General features: G+C 53.3%; 1 protein-coding gene across 1 annotated transcript; it reads right to left on the reverse strand.

The window, feature by feature from the left end:
• Positions 1 to 1,137: 1,137 nt before the first annotated feature.
• On the reverse strand, positions 1,138 to 18,375 carry LOC142188170 (phospholipid scramblase 1-like; the record flags this gene model as incomplete). The annotated part of the gene is made up of 5 exons (XM_075261781.1): positions 18,255 to 18,375; positions 13,305 to 13,351; positions 12,981 to 13,231; positions 4,184 to 4,226; positions 1,138 to 1,364 (listed from the first exon to the last, which is right to left on the reverse strand). Coding segments are annotated over exons 2-5 (534 nt in total), but the record flags the coding sequence as incomplete, so codon positions are not given.
• Between the last annotated feature and the right edge of the window lie 3,699 nt (positions 18,376 to 22,074).

The raw sequence follows: 22,074 nt of genomic DNA on the forward strand, positions 1-22,074 counted from the left end.
GTGGAGGTGTAGTGTAGGGTTGTATGGGAGGTCAGTGCAGGATGGAGGTGTAGTGTACGGTTGTATGGGAGGTCAGTGGGGGAGGGAGGTGTAGTGTAGGGGTGTATGGGAGGTCAGTGGGGGAGGGAGGTGTAGTGTAGGGTTGTATGGGAGGTCAGTACAGGATGGAGGTGTAGTGTAGGGTTGTATGGGAGGTCAGTACAGGATGGAGGTGTAGTGTAGGGTTGTATGGGAGGTCAGTACAGGATGGAGGTGTAGTGTAGGGTTGTATGGGAGGTCAGTACAGGGTGGAGGTGTAGTGTAGGGTTGTATGGGAGGTCAGTGGGGGATGGAGGTGTAGTGTAGGGTTGTATGGGAGGTCAGTGGGGGATGGAGGTGTAGTGTAGGGTTGTATGGGAGGTCAGTGGGGGATGGAGGTGTAGTGTAGGGTTGTATGGGAGGTCAGTACAGGGTGGAGGTGTAGTGTAGGGTTGTATGGGAGGTCAGTGCAGGGTGGAGGTGTAGTGTAGGGTTGTATGGGAGGTCAGTGGGGGATGGAGGTGTAGTGTAGGGTTGTATGGGAGGTCAGTGCAGGGTGGAGGTGTAGTGTAGGGTTGTATGGGAGGTCAGTGCAGGGTGGAGGTGTAGTGTAGGGTTGTATGGGAGGTCAGTGCAGGGTATAGGTGTAGTGTAGGGTTGTATGGGAGGTCAGTACAAGGTGGAGGTGTAGTGTAGGGTTGTATGGGAGGTCAGTACAGGGTGGAGGTGTAGTGTAGGGTTGTATGGGAGGTCAGTACAGGATGGAGGTGTAGTGTAGGGTTGTTTGGGAGGTCAGTGGGGGATGGAGGTGTAGTGTAGGGTTGTATGGGAGGTCAGTGCAGGGTGGAGGTGTAGTGTAGGGTTGTATGGGAGGTCAGTGCAGGATGGAGGTGTAGTGTAGGGTTGTATGGGAGGTCAGTGGGGGATGGAGGTGTAGTGTAGGGTTGTATGGGAGGTCAGTTCAGGGTGGAGGTGTAGTGTAGGGTTGTATGGGAGGTCAGTGCAGGGTGGAGGTGTAGTGTAGGGTTGTATGGGAGGTCAGTGGGGGATGGAGGTGTAGTGTAGGGTTGTATGGGAGGTCAGTGGGGGATGGAGGTGTAGTGTACTGTTATGGGGATACTTTACCTCCTGTAAACAGCAGGGGAAGCAGCAGCTGGTACATTTCAGGGGGCGGATGAAGTGGATGACCTCTCGTCCAGTGTAGTCACATATTTGTAGAGATAGGGGGCGGAGTGACCCGCAGCACCATCGGGCGCACACTGTACTCCTCTCCTGCGCAGTGAATATCCGCTGACCCATAATGTTTCGTAACTCATACTGATTGCAAGTCTCAAAACCCGTAACAGCTGAGAGAGGAAAAGGAGATGTATAATTGGTATATATCACATATCACCACATATATGAGGGTTAGGGAATATATCAGATATGGGGATTGGGGGATATATCAGATATGAGGATTAGGGGATATATCAGATATGAGGATTAGGGGGATATATCAGATATGAGGATTAGGGGGATATATCAGATATGGGGATTAGGGGGATATATCAAATATGGGGATTAGAGGATATATCAGATATGGGGATATATCAGATATGGGGATTAGGGGATATATCAGATATGGGGATTAGGGGGATATATCAGATATGGGGATTAGGGGGATATATCAGATATGGGGATTAGGGGGATATATCAGATATGGGGATTAGGGGGATATATCGGATATGGGCATTAGGGGGATATATCAAATATGAGGATTAGGGGGATATATCAGATATGAGGATTAGGGGGATATATCAGATATGGGGATTAGGGGGTATATCAGATATGAGGATTAGAGGGATATATCAGATATGGGGATTAGGGGGATATATCAGATATGGGGATTAGGGGGATATATCAGATATGAGGATTAGGGGGATATATCAGATATGGAGATTAGGGGATATATCAGATATGGGGATTAGGGGGATATATCAGATATGGGGATTAGGGGGATATATCAGATATGAGGATTAGGGGGATATATCAGATATGGAGATTAGGGGATATATCAGATATGGGGATTAGGGGGATATATCAGATATGGGGATTAGGGGGATATTTCAGATATGAGGATTAGAGGGATATATCAGATATGGAGATTAGGGGATATATCAGATATGGGGATTAGGGGGATATATCAGATATGGGGATTAGGGGGATATATCAGATATGAGGATTAGGGGGATGTATCAGATATGGGGATTAGGGGATATATCAGATATGGGGATTAGGGGGATATATCAGATATGGGGATTAGGGGGATATATCAGATATGAGGATTAGGGGGATATATCAGATATGGAGATTAGGGGATATATCAGATATGGGGATTAGGGGGATATATCAGATATGGGGATTAGGGGGATATATCAGATATGAGGATTAGAGGGATATATCAGATATGGAGATTAGGGGATATATCAGATATGGGGATTAGGGGGATATATCAGATATGGGGATTAGGGGGATATATCAGATATGAGGATTAGGGGGATGTATCAGATATGGGGATTAGGGGGATATATCAGATATGGGGATTAGGGGGATATATCAGATATGGGGATTAGGGGGATATATCAGATATGAGGATTAGGGGGATATATCAGATATGGGGATTAGGGGGATATATCAGATATGGGGATTTGGGGGATATATCAGATATGGGGATTAGGGGGACATATCAGATATGGGGATTAGGGGGATATATCAAATATGGGGATTAGAGGATATATCAGATATGGGGATATATCAGATATGGGGATTAGGGGATATATCAGATATGGGGATTAGGGGGATATATCAGATATGGGGATTTGGGGGATATATCAGATATGGGGATTAGGGGGATATATCAGATATGGGGATTAGGAGATATATCAGATATGGGGATTAGGGGGATATATCAGATATGGGGATTAGGGGGATATATCAGATATGGGGATTAGGGGGATATATCAGATATGGGGATTAGGGGATATATCAGATATGGGGATTAGGGGGATATATCAGATATGGGGATTAGGGGGATATATCAGATATGGGGATTAGGGGATATATCAGATATGGGGATTAGGGGGATATATCAGATATGGGGATTAGGGGATATATCAGATATGGGGATTAGGGGGATATATCAGATATGGGGATTAGGGGGATATATCAGATATGGGGATTAGGGGGATATATCAGATATGAGGATTAGGGGATATATCAGATATGAGGATTAGGGGGATATATCAGATATGGGGATTAGGGGGATATATCAGATATGGGGATTAGGGGGATATATCAGATATGGGGATTAGGGGGATATATCAGATATGGGGATTAGGGGGATATATCAGATATGAGGATTAGGGGATATATCAGATATGGGGATTAGGGGATATATCAGATATGGGGATTAGGGGATATATCAGATATGGGGATTTGGGGGATATATCAGATATGAGGATTAGGGGGATATATCAGATATGGGGATTAGGGGGATATATCAGATATGGGGTTTAGGGGGATATATCAGATATGGGGATTAGGGGGATATATCAGATATGGGGATTAGGGGGATATATCAGATATGGGGATTAGGGGGACATATCAGATATGGGGATTAGGGGGATATATCAAATATGGGGATTAGAGGATATATCAGATATGGGGATATATCAGATATGGGGATTAGGGGATATATCAGATATGGGGATTAGGGGATATATCAGATATGGGGATTAGGGGATATATCAGATATGGGGATTAGGGGATATATCAGATATGGGGATTAGGGGATATATCAGATATGGGGATTAGGGGATATATCAGATATGAGGATTAGGGGATATATCAGATATGGGGATTAGGGGGATATATCAGATATGAGGATTAGGGGATATATCAGATATGAGGATTAGGGGATATATCAGATATGGGGATTAGGGGATATATCAGATATGGGGATTAGGGGATATATCAGATATGAGGATTAGGGGATATATCAGATATGAGGATTAGGGGATATATCAGATATGGGGATTAGGGGATATATCAGATATGGGGATTAGGGGATATATCAGATATGGGGATTAGGGGATATATCAGATATGGGGATTAGGGGGTCACTTACCTTCTAGCAGTTCTGTCTTTTGGTGGATTAATATTTGGTCTATCTAAATAAAGAGAGAAGATCAGGAGGAGGCGACAGCAGATAATATATATATATAATATAATGGTCACATGACTAGAGTATGTCCACAGTGCTAGCCGTCTACAGTCACATGGGGGGGGGGGGTGTCAGTGACTAGTGAGTGACCACAGTGCTAGCCGTCTACAGTCACATGGGGGGGGGGGGGGTCAGTGACCAGTGAGTGACCAAGTCGTGGGCTCAGCTGCTCCATAGCTGAGGATTGGCGGCTTCTGTACAATCTGGGTGAGGACGCCATTATTGAGGGTCCCCAGCTCCTGGCACTGCCCTCTGTCCCTATGACAACTCTGCTGGGCTCAGTACAGGAGATCAGTGACTGCTCTTTGTTCTCTGCAGCTTCCCCTCCTCCGCCCACAGACGCTCCTCAGCTGACTCTTGTGCTTGGAATGTCCCCTCCCCCAATAATAAACCGCAGTGAAATCTGAGAGGAGGAAGTGGTCACCGCACAACTATACACATCACAACGTGCCGCACAACTGTACACATCACAACGTGCCGCACAACTGTACACATCACAACGTGCCGCACAACTGTACACATCACAACGTGCCGCACAACTGTACACATCACAACGTGCCGCACAACTGTACACATCACAACGTGCCGCACAACTGTACACATCACAACGTGCCGCACAACTGTACACATCACAACGTGCCGCACAACTGTACACATCACAACGTGCCGCACAACTGTACACATCACAACGTGCCGCACAACTGTACACATCACAACGTGCCGCACAACTGTACACATCACAACGTGCCGCACAGTGTAATATATACACATAACACACACACAAAATTCATTCAGGTACATAACGTAGAGCCCCCCATAATAGTGACAGCCACAGCCCCCCATAATAGTGACAGCCACAGCCCCCATAATAGTGACAGCCGGAGCCCCCATAATAGTGACAGCCACAGCCCCCATAATAGTGACAGCCGGAGCCCCCATAATAGTGACAGCCACAGCCCCCATAATAGTGACAGACACAGCCCCCATAATAGTGACAGCCGGAGCCCCCATAATAGTGACAGCCACAGCCCCCATAATAGTGACAGCCACAGCCCCCATAATAGTGACAGCCGGAGCCCCCATAATAGTGACAGCCACAGCCCCCCATAATAGTGACAGCCGGAGCCCCCATAATAGTGACAGCCACAGCCCCCCATAATAGTGACAGCCACAGCCCCCCATAATAGTGACAGCCACAACCCCCATAATAGTGACAGCCACAGCCCCCATAATAGTGACAGCCACAACCCCCATAATAGTGACAGCCGGAGCCCCCATAATAGTGACAGCCAGAACCCCCATAATAGTGACAGCCGGAGCCCCCATAATAGTGACAGCCACAGCCCCCATAATAGTGACAGCCACAGCCCCCATAATAGTGACAGCCACAGCCCCCATAATAGTGACAGCCACAGCCCCCCATAATAGTGACAGCCACAGCCCCCATAATAGTGACAGCCGGAGCCCCCATAATAGTGACAGCCACAGCCCCCCATAATAGTGACAGCCGGAGCCCCCATAATAGTGACAGCCACAGCACCCCCATAATAGTGACAGCCAGAACCCCCATAATAGTGACAGCCACAACCCCCATAATAGTGACAGCCGGAGCCCCCATAATAGTGACAGCCACAGCCCCCATAATAGTGACAGCCACAGCCTCCCATAATAGTGACAGCCACAGCCCCCCATAATAGTGACAGCCACAGCCCCCCATAATAGTGACAGCCACAGCCCCCCATAATAGTGACAGCCACAGCCCCCATAATAGTGACAGCCACAGCCCCCATAATAGTGACAGCCACAGCCCCCATAATAGTGACAGCCAGAGCCCCCCATAATAGTGACAGCCAGAGCCCCCATAATAGTGACAGCCACAACCCCCATAATAGTGACAGCCACAGCCCCCCATAATAGTGACAGCCAGAGCCCCCATAATAGTGACAGCCACAACCCCCATAATAGTGACAGCCACAGCCTCCCATAATAGTGACAGCCACAGCCCCCCATAATAGTGACAGCCACAGCCCCCATAATAGTGACAGCCACAGCCCCCATAATAGTGACAGCCACAGCCCCCATAATAGTGACAGCCAGAGCCCCCCATAATAGTGACAGCCAGAGCCCCCCATAATAGTGACAGCCACAGCCCCCCATAATAGTGACAGCCACAGCCCCCCATAATAGTGACAGCCACAGCCTCCCATAATAGTGACAGCCACAGCCCCCATAATAGTGACAGCCGGAGCCCCCATAATAGTGACAGCCGGAGCCCCCATAATAGTGACAGCCACAGCCCCCCATAATAGTGACAGCCACAGCCCCCCATAATAGTGACAGCCACAGCCCCCATAATAGTGACAGCCGGAGCCCCCATAATAGTGACAGCCACAGCCCCCATAATAGTGACAGCCACAGCCCCCATAATAGTGACAGCCACAGCCCCCATAATAGTGACAGCCACAGCCCCCCATAATAGTGACAGCCACAGCCCCCCATAATAGTGACAGCCGGAGCCCCCATAATAGTGACAGCCACAGCCCCCATAATAGTGACAGACACAGCCCCCATAATAGTGACAGCCGGAGCCCCCATAATAGTGACAGCCACAGCCCCCATAATAGTGACAGCCACAGCCCCCATAATAGTGACAGCCGGAGCCCCCATAATAGTGACAGCCACAGCCCCCCATAATAGTGACAGCCGGAGCCCCCATAATAGTGACAGCCACAGCCCCCCATAATAGTGACAGCCACAGCCCCCATAATAGTGACAGCCACAACCCCCATAATAGTGACAGCCACAGCCCCCATAATAGTGACAGCCACAACCCCCATAATAGTGACAGCCGGAGCCCCCATAATAGTGACAGCCAGAACCCCCATAATAGTGACAGCCGGAGCCCCCATAATAGTGGCAGCCACAGCCCCCATAATAGTGACAGCCACAGCCCCCATAATAGTGACAGCCACAGCCCCCATAATAGTGACAGCCACAGCCCCCCATAATAGTGACAGCCACAGCCCCCATAATAGTGACAGCCACAGCCCCCCATAATAGTGACAGCCACAGCCCCCATAATAGTGACAGCCGGAGCCCCCATAATAGTGACAGCCACAGCCCCCCATAATAGTGACAGCCGGAGCCCCCATAATAGTGACAGCCACAGCACCCCCATAATAGTGACAGCCAGAACCCCCATAATAGTGACAGCCACAACCCCCATAATAGTGACAGCCGGAGCCCCCATAATAGTGACAGCCACAGCCCCCATAATAGTGACAGCCACAGCCTCCCATAATAGTGACAGCCACAGCCCCCCATAATAGTGACAGCCACAGCCCCCCATAATAGTGACAGCCACAGCCCCCCATAATAGTGACAGCCACAGCCCCCATAATAGTGACAGCCACAGCCTCCCATAATAGTGACAGCCACAGCCCCCATAATAGTGACAGTCACAGCCCCCATAATAGTGACAGCCACAGCCCCCATAATAGTGTCAGCCACAGCCCCCATAATAGTGACAGCCAGAGCCCCCCATAATAGTGACAGCCAGAGCCCCCATAATAGTGACAGCCACAACCCCCATAATAGTGACAGCCACAGCCCCCCATAATAGTGACAGCCAGAGCCCCCATAATAGTGACAGCCACAACCCCCATAATAGTGACAGCCACAGCCTCCCATAATAGTGACAGCCACAGCCCCCCATAATAGTGACAGCCACAGCCCCCATAATAGTGACAGCCACAGCCCCCATAATAGTGACAGCCACAGCCCCCATAATAGTGACAGCCAGAGCCCCCCATAATAGTGACAGCCAGAGCCCCCCATAATAGTGACAGCCACAGCCCCCCATAATAGTGACAGCCACAGCCCCCCATAATAGTGACAGCCACAGCCTCCCATAATAGTGACAGCCACAGCCCCCATAATAAAGACAGCCGGAGCCCCCATAATAGTGACAGCCGGAGCCCCCATAATAGTGACAGTCACAGCCCCATAATAGTGACAGCCACAGCCCCCCATAATAGTGACAGCCGGAGCCCCCATAATAGTGACAGCCACAGCCCCCCATAATAGTGACAGCCACAGCCCCCCATAATAGTGACAGCCACAGCCCCCCATAATAGTGACAGCCACAGCCTCCCATAATAGTGACAGCCACAGCCCCCCATAATAGTGACAGCCACAGCCCCCATAATAGTGACAGCCGGAGCCCCCATAATAGTGACAGTCACAGCCCCATAATAGTGACAGCCACAGCCCCCCATAATAGTGACAGCCACAGCCCCCCATAATAGTGACAGCCACAGCCCCCCATAATAGTGTCAGCCACAGCCCCCATAATAGTGACAGCCACAGCCTCCCATAATAGTGACAGCCACAGCCCTCCATAATAGTGACAGCCACAGCCCCCCATAATAGTGACAGCCACAGCCCCCCATAATAGTGACAGCCGGAGCCCCCATAATAGTGACAGACACAGCCCCCATAATAGTGACAGCCACAGCCCCCCATAATAGTGACAGCCACAGCCCCCCATAATAGTGACAGCCACAGCCCCCATAATAGTGACAGCCACAGCCCCCCATAATAGTGACAGCCACAGCCCCCATAATAGTGACAGCCACAGCCCCCATAATAGTGACAGCCACATCCCCCATAATAGTGACAGCCAGAGCCTCCCATAATAGTGACAGCCACAGCCCCCATAATAGTGACAGCCACAGCCCCCCATAATAGTGACAGCCACAGCCCCCATAATAGTGACAGACACAGCCCCCATAATAGTGACAGCCACAGCCCCCCATAATAGTGACAGCCACAGCCCCCATAATAGTGACAGCCAGAGCCCCCCATAATAGTGACAGCCGGAGCCCCCATAATAGTGACAGTCACAGCCCCCCATAATAGTGACAGCCACAGCCCCCATAATAGTGACAGCCACAGCCCCCCATAATAGTGACAGCCCCAGCCCCATAATAGTGACAGTCACAGCCCCCCATAATAGTGACAGCCACAGCCCCCATAATAGTGATAGCCACAGCCCCCATAATAGTGACAGCCACAGCCTCCCATAATAGTGACAGCCACAGCCCCCATAATAGTGACAGCCACAGCCCCCATAATAGTGACAGCCACAGCCTCCCATAATAGTGACAGCCACAGCCCCCCATAATAGTGACAGCCACAGCCCCCATAATAGTGACAGCCACAGCCCCCATAATAGTGACAGCCACAGCCCCCATAATAGTGACAGCCCCAGCCCCATAATAGTGACAGTCACAGCCCCCCATAATAGTGACAGCCACAGCCCCCATAATAGTGACAGCCACAGCCCCCATAATAGTGACAGCCACAGCCTCCCATAATAGTGACAGCCAGAGCCCCCATAATAGTGACAGCCACAGCCTCCCATAATAGTGACAGCCACAGCCTCCCATAATAGTGACAGCCACAGCCCCCATAATAGTGACAGCCACAGCCCCCATAATAGTGACAGCCAGAGCCCCCATAATAGTGACAGCCAGAGCCCCCATAATAGTGACAGCCACAACCCCCATAATAGTGACAGCCACAGCCCCCCATAATAGTGACAGACACAGCCCCCATAATAGTGACAGCCGGAGCCCCCATAATAGTGACAGCCACAGCCCCCATAATAGTGACAGACACAGCCCCCATAATAGTGACAGCCACAGCCCCCCATAATAGTGACAGCCACAGCCCCCATAATAGTGACAGCCACAACCCCCATAATAGTGACAGCCACAGCCCCCATAATAGTGACAGCCACAGCCCCCCATAATAGTGACAGCCGGAGCCCCCCATAATAGTGACAGCCACAGCCCCCATAATAGTGACAGCCACAGCCCCCCATAATAGTGACAGCCACAGCCCCCATAATAGTGACAGCCACAGCCCCCATAATAGTGACAGACACAGCCCCCATAATAGTGACAGCCACAGCCCCCCATAATAGTGACAGCCACAGCCCCCATAATAGTGACAGCCACAACCCCCATAATAGTGACAGCCACAGCCCCCATAATAGTGACAGCCACAGCCCCCCATAATAGTGACAGCCGGAGCCCCCCATAATAGTGACAGCCAGAGCCCCCATAATAGTGACAGCCACAGCCCCCCATAATAGTGACAGCCACAGCCTCCCATAATAGTGACAGCCACAGCCCCCCATAATAGTGACAGCCACAGCCCCCCATAATAGTGACAGCCACAGCCCCCATAATAGTGACAGCCACAGCCCCCCATAATAGTGACAGCCACAGCCTCCCATAATAGTGACAGCCACAGCCTCCCATAATAGTGACAGACACAGCCCCCATAATAGTGACAGCCAGAGCCCCCCATAATAGTGACAGCCAGAGCCCCCCATAATAGTGACAGACACAGCCCCCATAATAGTGACAGCCACAGCCCCCCATAATAGTGACAGCCACAGCCCCCCATAATAGTGACAGACACAGCCCCCATAATAGTGACAGACACAGCCCCCATAATAGTGACAGCCACAGCCCCCCATAATAGTGACAGCCACAGCCCCCCATAATAGTGACAGCCACAGCCTCCCATAATAGTGACAGCCACAGCCCCCCATAATAGTGACAGCCACAGCCTCCCATAATAGTGACAGCCACAGCCCCCATAATAGTGACAGCCACAGCCCCCATAATAGTGACAGCCACAACCCCCATAATAGTGACAGCCGGAGCCCCCATAATAGTGACAGCCACAGCCCCCATAATAGTGACAGCCACAGCCCCCCATAATAGTGACAGCCACAGCCCCCATAATAGTGACAGCCACAGCCCCCATAATAGTGACAGCCACAACCCCCATAATAGTGACAGCCGGAGCCCCCATAATAGTGACAGCCACAGCCCCCATAATAGTGACAGCCACAGCCCCCATAATAGTGACAGTCAGAGCCCCCATAATAGTGACAGCCACAGCCCCCCATAATAGTGACAGCCACAGCCCCCATAATAGTGACAGCCACAGCCCCCATAACAGTGACAGCCACATCCCCCATAATAGTGACAGCCAGAGCCTCCCATAATAGTGACAGCCACAGCCCCCATAATAGTGACAGCCACAGCCCCCCATAATAGTGACAGCCACAGCCCCCATAATAGTGACAGACACAGCCCCCATAATAGTGACAGCCACAGCCCCCCATAATAGTGACAGCCACAGCCCCCCATAATAGTGACAGTCACAGCCCCCATAATAGTGACAGCCACAGCCCCCATAATAGTGACAACCACAGCCCCCATAATAGTGACAGCCACAGCCCCCATAATAGTGACAGCCACAGCCCCCCATAATAGTGACAGCCACAGCCCCCCATAATAGTGACAGCCACAGCCCCCCATAATAGTGACAGTCACAGCCCCCATAATAGTGACAGCCACAGCCCCCATAATAGTGACAGCCACAGCCCCCATAATAGTGACAGCCACAGCCCCCATAATAGTGACAGCCACAGCCCCCCATAATAGTGACAGCCACAGCCCCCATAATAGTGACAGCCGGAGCCCCCATAATAGTGACAGCCACAACCCCCATAATAGTGACAGCCGGAGCCCCCATAATAGTGACAGCCACAGCCCCCATAATAGTGACAGCCACAGCCCCCATAATAGTGACAGTCAGAGCCCCCATAATAGTGACAGCCACAGCCCCCCATAATAGTGACAGCCACAGCCCCCATAATAGTGACAGCCACAGCCCCCATAATAGTGACAGCCACATCCCCCATAATAGTGACAGCCAGAGCCTCCCATAATAGTGACAGCCACAGCCCCCATAATAGTGACAGCCACAGCCCCCCATAATAGTGACAGCCACAGCCCCCATAATAGTGACAGACACAGCCCCCATAATAGTGACAGCCACAGCCCCCCATAATAGTGACAGCCACAGCCCCCCATAATAGTGACAGTCACAGCCCCCATAATAGTGACAGCCACAGCCCCCATAATAGTGACAGCCACAGCCCCCATAATAGTGACAGCCACAGCCCCCATAATAGTGACAGCCACAGCCCCCCATAATAGTGACAGCCACAGCCCCCATAATAGTGACAGCCAGAGCCCCCCATAATAGTGACAGCCGGAGCCCCCATAATAGTGACAGCCACAGCCCCCCACAATAGTGACAGCCAAAGCCCCCATAATAGTGACAGCCAGAACCCCCATAATAGTGACAGCCACAGCCCCCATAATAGTGACAGCCACAGCCCCCCATAATAGTGACAGCCAGAACCCCCATAATAGTGACAGCCAGAGCCCCCCATAATAGTGACAGCCGGAGCCCCCATAATAGTGACAGCCACAGCCCCCCATAATAGTGACAGCCAAAGCCCCCATAATAGTGACAGCCAGAACCCCCATAATAGTGACAGCCACAGCCCCCATAATAGTGACAGCCACAGCCCCCCATAATAGTGACAGCCAGAACCCCCATAATAGTGACAGCCACAGCCCCCATAATAGTGACAGCCACAGCCCCCCATAATAGTGACAGCCAGAACCCCCATAATAGTGACAGCCTCTCTGGGGTCAGTATTTTTGTATCTATGTCACCCTGGACCCTCCCCTACAATACCCCTCATGGTGCTCGTCCCGCACACACAGTACATGATGGGAGTAGTTGTTGGGGTGCTACCTACCTGGCTGAGGTACTCCAGTGCACTGGGGGCGCCCCCGCTGCTCACTGGCATATATGGGGCTCCCCCTGGTGGAGGGTCCGGCAGGGGGTGAGGAGCGGGGTGCATGTGGTGCTGAGGGGGGATGCTGCAGCCGGGCCCCGGGTATTCATGGAAGCCAGGAGTGGGTGGTGGAGGAGGAGCAGAAGGACTGGTGGGATAGGGCGCAGATGGATAGGGTGGGCTCGGGTAGCCTGCGGCCGGTGAGGGGTAACCTGGGTGAGAAGAAACACATCCTGAGTCACCACAACCCACAGAGGGGCCCCCCACAAACCCAGCGAGGCCTACCTGGAGCCGCCATGTTTAGTCCTCGGCTACCTGATGCATCCGCTGACCTGTGAGAGAAGAGAGAAGGTCATGACTGTGCTGGGGGCCACTGGGGTCCCTCGGGGGGCGCTGCCTAGTGGTGAGAGCTGGTATGACGCTTACACTCCCCAACCTGGGACACTCCAGCTGTCAGAACTACAACTCCCAGCATGCCCTGACCTGCTCCACCTGTCACCTAATCTCTGCCCTCCACCCTAAGGTGGTCACAACCGGTCCGACCACATTTCACTCCATCAGGTGGCAGATCAGAGGCCGCCGCCGCCGCTCTAGAGATGGGGTGTAGTGTTAACCCTGGGACTGCTGGAGGGACCCGTCACCACCTGGTAGATGTGAATATGGGGTGTGAGGAGCAGAGCATGTCGGGGTGCACCATGTGGTGGGGTACAGTCAGTCTTAGGGAGTGCAAAGAGTTCTGGGCTATATGTACCATGTCGGAGATGGGTGGACGGTGAGGATCGTGTCGTGGAGTACGGGCTGTGTCAGGCGGTGAGGACCGTGTAGTGGAGTACGGGCTGTGTCAGGCGGTGAGGACCATGTAGTGGAGTACGGGCTGTGTTAGGCGGTGAGGACCACGTAGTGGAGTACGGGCTGTGTTAGGCGGTGAGGACCACGTAGTGGAGTACGGGCTGTGTTAGGCGGTGAGGACCACGTAGTGGAGTACGGGCTGTGTTAGGCGGTGAGGACCACGTAGTGGAGTACGGGCTGTGTTAGGCGGTGAGGACCACGTAGTGGAGTACGGGCTGTGTTAGGCGGTGAGGACCGTGTAGTGGAGTACGGGCTGTGTTAGGCGGTGAGGACCACGTAGTGGAGTACGGGCTGTGTTAGGCGCTGAGGACCACGTAGTGGAGTACGGGCTGTGTTAGGCGGTGAGGACCACGTAGTGGAGTACGGGCTGTGTTAGGCGGTGAGGACCACGTAGTGGAGTACGGGCTGTGTTAGGCGCTGAGGACCACGTAGTGGAGTACGGGCCGTGTTAGGCGGTGAGGACCGTGTAGTGGAGTACGGGCCGTGTTAGGCGGTGAGGACCGTGTAGTGGAGTACGGGCCGTGTTAGGCGGTGAGGACCGTGTCGTGGAGTACGGGCCGTGTTAGGCGGTGAGGACCACGTAGTGGAGTACGGGCTGTGTTAGGCGGTGAGGACCGTGTAGTGGAGTACGGGCTGTGTTAGGCGGTGAGGACCGTGTAGTGGAGTACGGGCTGTGTTAGGCGGTGAGGACCACGTAGTGGAGTACGGGCTGTGTTAGGCGGTGAGGACCACGTAGTGGAGTACGGGCTGTGTCAGGCGGTGAGGACCACGTAGTGGAGTACGGGCTGTGTTAGGCGGTGAGGACCACGTAGTGGAGTACGGGCTGTGTTAGGCGGTGAGGACCACGTAGTGGAGTACGGGCTGTGTTAGGCGGTGAGGACCACGTAGTGGAGTACGGGCTGTGTTAGGCGGTGAGGACCGTGTAGTGGAGTACGGGCTGTGTTAGGCGGTGAGGACCGTGTAGTGGAGTACGGGCTGTGTTAGGCGGTGAGGACCGTGTAGTGGAGTACGGGCTGTGTTAGGCGGTGAGGACCGTGTAGTGGAGTACGGGCTGTGTTAGGCGGTGAGGACCACGTAGTGGAGTACGGGCTGTGTTAGGCGCTGAGGACCACGTAGTGGAGTACGGGCTGTGTTAGGCGGTGAGGACCACGTAGTGGAGTACGGGCTGTGTTAGGCGCTGAGGACCACGTAGTGGAGTACGGGCTGTGTTAGGCGGTGAGGACCACGTAGTGGAGTACGGGCTGTGTTAGGCGGTGAGGACCACGTAGTGGAGTACGGGCTGTGTTAGGCGCTGAGGACCACGTAGTGGAGTACGGGCCGTGTTAGGCGGTGAGGACCGTGTAGTGGAGTACGGGCCGTGTTAGGCGGTGAGGACCGTGTCGTGGAGTACGGGCCGTGTTAGGCGGTGAGGACCACGTAGTGGAGTATGGGCTGTGTTAGGCGGTGAGGACCGTGTAGTGGAGTACGGGCTGTGTTAGGCGGTGAGGACCGTGTCGTGGAGTACGGGCCGTGTTAGGCGGTGAGGACCGTGTCGTGGAGTACAGGCTGTGTTAGGCGGTGAGGACCACGTAGTGGAGTACGGGCTGTGTTAGGCGGTGAGGACCACGTAGTGGAGTACGGGCTGTGTTAGGCGGTGAGGACCGTGTAGTGGAGTACGGGCTGTGTTAGGCGGTGAGGACCGTGTAGTGGAGTACGGGCCGTGTTAGGCGGTGAGGACCGTGTCGTGGAGTACGGGCCGTGTTAGGCGGTGAGGACCGTGTCGTGGAGTACAGGCTGTGTTAGGCGGTGAGGACCACGTAGTGGAGTACGGGCTGTGTTAGGCGGTGAGGACCACGTAGTGGAGTACGGGCTGTGTTAGGCGGTGAGGACCGTGTAGTGGAGTACGGGCTGTGTTAGGCGGTGAGGACCGTGTAGTGGAGTACGGGCCGTGTTAGGCGGTGAGGACCGTGTAGTGGAGTACGGGCTGTGTTAGGCGGTGAGGACCACGTAGTGGAGTACGGGCTGTGTTAGGCGGTGAGGACCACGTAGTGGAGTACGGGCTGTGTTAGGCGGTGAGGACCGTGTAGTGGAGTACGGGCTGTGTTAGGCGGTGAGGACCGTGTAGTGGAGTACGGGCTGTGTTAGGCGGTGAGGACCACGTAGTGGAGTACGGGCTGTGTCAGGCGGTGAGGACCACGTAGTGGAGTACGGGCTGTGTTAGGCGGTGAGGACCACGTAGTGGAGTACGGGCTGTGTTAGGCGCTGAGGACCACGTAGTGGAGTACGGGCTGTGTTAGGCGCTGAGGACCACGTAGTGGAGTACGGGCTGTGTTAGGCGCTGAGGACCACGTAGTGGAGTACGGGCTGTGTTAGGCGGTGAGGACCACGTAGTGGAGTACGGGCTGTGTTAGGCGGTGAGGACCACGTAGTGGAGTACGGGCTGTGTTAGGCGGTGAGGACCACGTAGTGGAGTACGGGCTGTGTTAGGCGGTGAGGACCACGTAGTGGAGTACGGGCTGTGTTAGGCGGTGAGGACCGTGTAGTGGAGTACGGGCTGTGTTAGGTGGTGAGGACCGTGTAGTGGAGTACGGGCTGTGTTAGGCGGTGAGGACCACGTAGTGGAGTACGGGCTGTGTTAGGCGGTGAGGACCACGTAGTGGAGTACGGGCTGTGTCAGGCGGTGAGGACCACGTAGTGGAGTACGGGCTGTGTTAGGTGGTGAGGACCACGTAGTGGAGTACGGGCTGTGTTAGGCGCTGAGGACCACGTAGTGGTGTACGGGCTGTGTTAGGCGCTGAGGACCACGTAGTGGAGTACGGGCTGTGTTAGGCGGTGAGGACCGTGTAGTGGAGTACGGGCTGTGTTAGGTGGTGAGGACCGTGTAGTGGAGTACGGGCTGTGTTAGGCGGTGAGGACCACGTAGTGGAGTACGGGCTGTGTTAGGCGGTGAGGACCACGTAGTGGAGTACGGGCTGTGTTAGGCGGTGAGGACCACGTAGTGGAGTACGGGCTGTGTTAGGCGGTGAGGACCACGTAGTGGAGTACGGGCTGTGTTAGGCGGTGAGGACCACGTAGTGGAGTACGGGCTGTGTCAGGCGGTGAGGACCACGTAGTGGAGTACGGGCTGTGTTAGGCGGTGAGGACCACGTAGTGGAGTACGGGCTGTGTTAGGCGCTGAGGACCACGTAGTGGTGTACGGGCTGTGTTAGGCGCTGAGGACCACGTAGTGGAGTACGGGCTGTGTTAGGCGGTGAGGACCGTGTAGTGGAGTACGGGCTGTGTTAGGTGGTGAGGACCGTGTAGTGGAGTACGGGCTGTGTTAGGCGGTGAGGACCACGTAGTGGAGTACGGGCTGTGTTAGGCGGTGAGGACCACGTAGTGGAGTACGGGCTGTGTTAGGCGGTGAGGACCACGTAGTGGAGTACGGGCTGTGTTAGGTGGTGAGGACCACGTAGTGGAGTACGGGCTGTGTTGGGCGGTGAGGACCACGTGATACCTGCTATAGCAGATGATGGGAGTTGTCTCTACTGAGTGATAACAGGATGGATGATGTCAGTCATTGTCTAGAGGGGAGGGAGGAGAACATGGCGCCCAAAACAAAGGAAACCTAGAGACAGACACCCACGTGGAAAAGAGACCTCCCTGGAGACCGCGAGGAAAAGAGACATACCGAGGGAAAAAGTGACATCGCAAGAGACCACAAGGAAGAGAGACCTACTGGGAGAGCGGGGGGAAAAGAGACATACTGGGAGACCGGGGGGGGAAAGTGACATACCGGGAGACCGGGGGGAAAAGAGACATACCGGGAGACCGGGGGAAAAGAGACATACTGGGAGACCGGGGGGAAAAAGTGACATAGCGGGAGACTGGGGGGGAAAAGTGACATCGCAAGAGACCACAAGGAAAAGAGACCTACTGGGAGACTGGGGGGTAAAAGAGACATACTGGGAGACTGGGGGGGGGGGAGAAGAGACATACTGGGAGACCGGGGGGGAAAGAGACATACTGGGAGATCGGGGGGGAAAAGAGACATACTGGGAGACCGGGGGGGAAAGAGAGACACAAAAAAGACAAGGCGTGACAGAGAGACATCTAGAAAAGACTTCCAGTAATGATAAGACCTCGGAAATGACACACAGATTTGAGAGCGCTCCTCCGAGACATCACAGAGACTGAGCAGCGGGGGAGCAGAGGTGAGTATGTGCGATAGGGGGGCCCGGGAACATCAGGAGACCGGGGGAGACTGGGGGCAACTGGGGTGACCTGGGGGGATCTGGGGAGAAGTGGAAATAGTGTGTGTGGGGGGGGGGGGTAGAAGTTTGTAGAGATCTGGGGGTATTGAGGGTCATGTAGATGGGACGGGGGGCAGGGACAGAATCAGATTTGGGTCAGGGGTACATGTCCTACCTTGTTGCCCTCCCCCCAGGGTGCAGCTGTCGGGGTCCCCCCCTCTGTCGGTCTCTTGCGCTCTCTTTCCTGGTCTCTCTCTTGGTGTCAGTCTATTTTTGCCAATTAGGGGAGGGGCCAAGGGAGGGAGAAGGAGGGATCGGGGCGGACCCCCCCTCAGGGACAGGGTGTAGAGACTGCAGGTAGGGCGAGACAGGGAGGAGGGCAATGGAAACATGAGGGGGGAGGGGAGGGGGGCACTGCTTATACAAGGTCTCCCCCCACTGGTCACTGATGTGAAAGACAGGACATGTACAGTATAACAGTATATATATATATACAATACAATAGCAGAGGTGCCATGTACAGTATAACAGTATATATAATCAAATCAAAAAAGCTTTATTGGCACGTCCGAATAGGTATTTGGCATTGCCAAAGCTAGTAAAGTGGGCGGGGGGGGGGGGGGGGGGGAGTTGGATTCAGGTGGGTGAGTGGTGGGTATAGGGGGGTGGGGGGGTGGTTTGGGTTATAACAGTCCGTGGAGTCTCATCTTCCTCTTCGTTGGTGACCGCTATATGGGGGGGTGGGGGTGGGGCGGGTGTATTGGGATAAATATAACAGTCCGTGGAGTCTCATCTTCCTCTTCCTTGGTGACTGCTATATGGGGAGGTGGGGGTGGGGTGGGGCGGGTGTATTGGGATAAATATAACAGTCCGTGGAGTCTCATCTTCCTCTTCGTTGGTGGCCGCTATATGGGGAGGTGGGGGTGGGGTGGGTGTATTGGGATAAATATAACAGTCCATGGAGTCTCATCTTCCTCTTAGTTGGTGACCGCTATATGGGGAGGTGGGGGTGGGTGGGGCGGGTGTATTGGGATAAATATAACAGTCCATGGAGTCTCATCTTCCTCTTAGTTGGTGACCGCTATATGGGGAGGTGGGGGTGGGTGGGGCGGGTGTATTGGGATAAATATAACAGTCCATGGAGTCTCATCTTCCTCTTAGTTGGTGACCGCTATATGGGGAGGTGGGGGTGGGCGGGGCGGGTGTATTGGGATAAATATAACAGTCCGTGGAGTCTCATCTTCCTCTGGTTTGGTGACAGCTGGACACGTATTGGGCAGCGATCTCCACAGTGGCCTCTTCTTCTCCCAGTAGGATGTAGAGTTTCCTCTTCTCCCAGTCTGGGATGTGGGCAGAGAGTCTTTGGTAGTAGACGGCCCTCACAGCTGAGTATTTGGTGCAGTGTAGCAGGAAGTGGGTCTGGTCTTCTAGGGCCCCCTGGTCACAGTGCTGGCACAGTCTCTTCTCCCGTGGCTTGTACGTCTGTCTGTATCGCCCCGTCTCTATCTCTAGGTTGTGGGCGCTCAGTCTGTACCGGCTCAGGGTGTGTCTGTGCTTGGGGTGGCGTATTCTCTCCAGGTAGGTGGCCATGGTGTAGTCCCTTTGTAGGGATTGGTACACATTGGTGAGTTTCTTGGAGTTATTTATTTGGTTTCTCCATTCTTCAATGTACCGCTCTCTGTTTGCCTCTGTGGTCGCCTTTATTTCGGCCTTGGTTATCATCTGTTGGTGTTTTTGGTTTGGTGGTTGGCTGCTGTTTGGTTGGTGAATGTCTGGTTTGCTCAGGTGGCTTAGCCAGGCTTGGTGGTGGTAGGAGTCGCTCCCCTGGATGTGTGCCTGGAAAGCTAGCGCCCTCTTCTGTATGGTGAGCCATAGGGGGAGTCTGCCTAGCTCTGCCCTGCAGGCCATGTTGGTGGTGTTGCGATGGACATGTAGCAGGTATTTGCAGAACTCCAGGTGGAAGTTCTCTGTTGGGCTGGAATCCCACTGTGACTGGTCTGGGTAGGTGGCTGGGCCCCAAACCTCACTGCCATAGAGAAGGATCGGGGTGATGACAGCGTCAAATATCTTCAGCCAGACCCTCACCGGTGGTTTGAGGTGGTACAGTTGTCTTCTGATGGCGTAGAAGGTTCTGCAGGCTTTTGCTTTCAGGGTTTCTATTGCTGCTTTGAAGCTTCCTGATTGGCTGAGCTCCAGCCCCAGGTTGGTGTAGCTGTTGGTTTTCTCCAGTGTGGAGCCGTTCAGTGTGAATTGTGGGGTGGTGGAGGCTTTATTGTGGCCCTTCTTCTGAAATACCATGATTTTGGTCTTCTTCTGGTTGATGGGTAGGGCCCATGTGGTGCTGAATTTTTCCAGCACTGACAGGCTTTCTTGGAGGTCTTTCTCGGTGGGGGCCAGGAGTAGGAGGTCATCGGCGTATAGCAGGAACTTCACCTCTCGATTGTTCAGGGTGAGGCCTGGGGTTGGTGAGGCCTCCAGGGCTGTAGCCAGTTCATTGATATAGATGTTGAAGAGCGTTGGGCTCAGGCTACAGCCTTGTCTGACCCCTCGGGCCTGTTGGAAGTATGCGGTCCTTTTCCCATTCACCTTCACACTGCACTGGTTTCCGGTGTAGGAGCTCTTGATGACGTCGTACGTTCTTCCTCCTATTCCACTCTCTAGGAGTTTTAGGAGTAGGCCTGGGTGCCATACTGAATCAAACGCCTTCTTAAAGTCCACGAAGCAGGTGAATATCTTGCCTCTTCTGGTGTTGTGGACGTGCGTCTTGATGAGGCTGTGCAGGGTGTAGATATGGTCTGTGGTGCGGTGGTTTGGCATGAACCCTGCTTGGCTCTTGCTGAGGACCTCGTGTTGTGTGAGGAAGGTGAGGATTCTGTTATTGATGATGCTGTTGTACAGTTTCCCCAGCTATGTGCTGCTGACGCAGATCCCTCTGTAGTTGTTGGGGTCATATTGGTCCCCATTCTTGTAGATGGGGGTTATGAGCCCTTTGTTTCAGTCTTCGGGGAAGTGTCCAGCATTGAGCACGAGGGTGAATAGCTTTGCCAGTGCCGCGTGTATTGCTGGAGGGCTGTATTTGATCATCTCTGGTAGGATGCCGTCAGGGCCACTGGCCTTTTTGCCTTTCAGCAGGACAATTCTTTCCTGTATATCTTTTATGGTGATTGGCGAGTCCAGAGGGTTCTGGAAGTCTTTGATGACTTTCTCCATGTCCCTCAGTTTGGTGATTATCTGTTGCTGTTCTGGAGTTAGTTCTTCTTCTGGGATGTTTTTGTAGAGACCTCTGAAGTAGTTGAGCCAGATATTGCCATTTTGGATGTGGAGAGAGTTTTTCTTGGGCTTTGTGCCCATGTGGTGCCAGGTCTCCCAGAATGAGCTGTCCTGGAGGGAGTCCTCTAGTTGCTGTATTTTGTGGGAGAGGTATCTCTGTTTCTTCTCTCTGAGGGTGCCCTTGTATTGCTTGCATAGATTGCTGTAGGCTTCCCTCACCTCCTTGTTGTTGGGGTCCCTGTGTTTTTGGTTGGAGGCTCTTCTTAGGGTATGGCGTAGTGCTCTGCAGTCGCTGTCCAACCATTTGTGGCGGCCTAGTTTGGAGGTCTTGTTTTTCTGGGCGGGCATGGAGAATTCCTTGTAGCCCTTTGGCATTACAGACGTGGTGCCAGAGCTGGGGGGGCAGGAAGGTCTAGCAGTAGTAGCCATGATGATAGGAGTTGTAGTTACCCGTCTGATCAGCAGGGGGTGAGTGCGGGGGATGCAGATGAGTTACATACAGGGTGAGGCCTATAGGGGACCTGATAATGTCACTTATATCCCCGGACCAGACACAGAAGAGAATAGCAGAGGAACTGGGAGAGGGGGCAATAAAGGAGGGTGACATTATACTGTGGGGGCACAAAGAGAAATGGGTAGGAATGGGTTAAAGTACAAGTGGGTGGGACTTAATTTGCTGCAGCACAAAGCTGTCCCTCTTTCTGTCCTTTGAAAGTAGGAAAGTA

Source organism: Leptodactylus fuscus, unplaced genomic scaffold, assembly GCF_031893055.1.
Source record: "Leptodactylus fuscus isolate aLepFus1 unplaced genomic scaffold, aLepFus1.hap2 HAP2_SCAFFOLD_389, whole genome shotgun sequence".
Lineage (NCBI taxonomy): Eukaryota > Metazoa > Chordata > Amphibia > Anura > Leptodactylidae > Leptodactylus > Leptodactylus fuscus.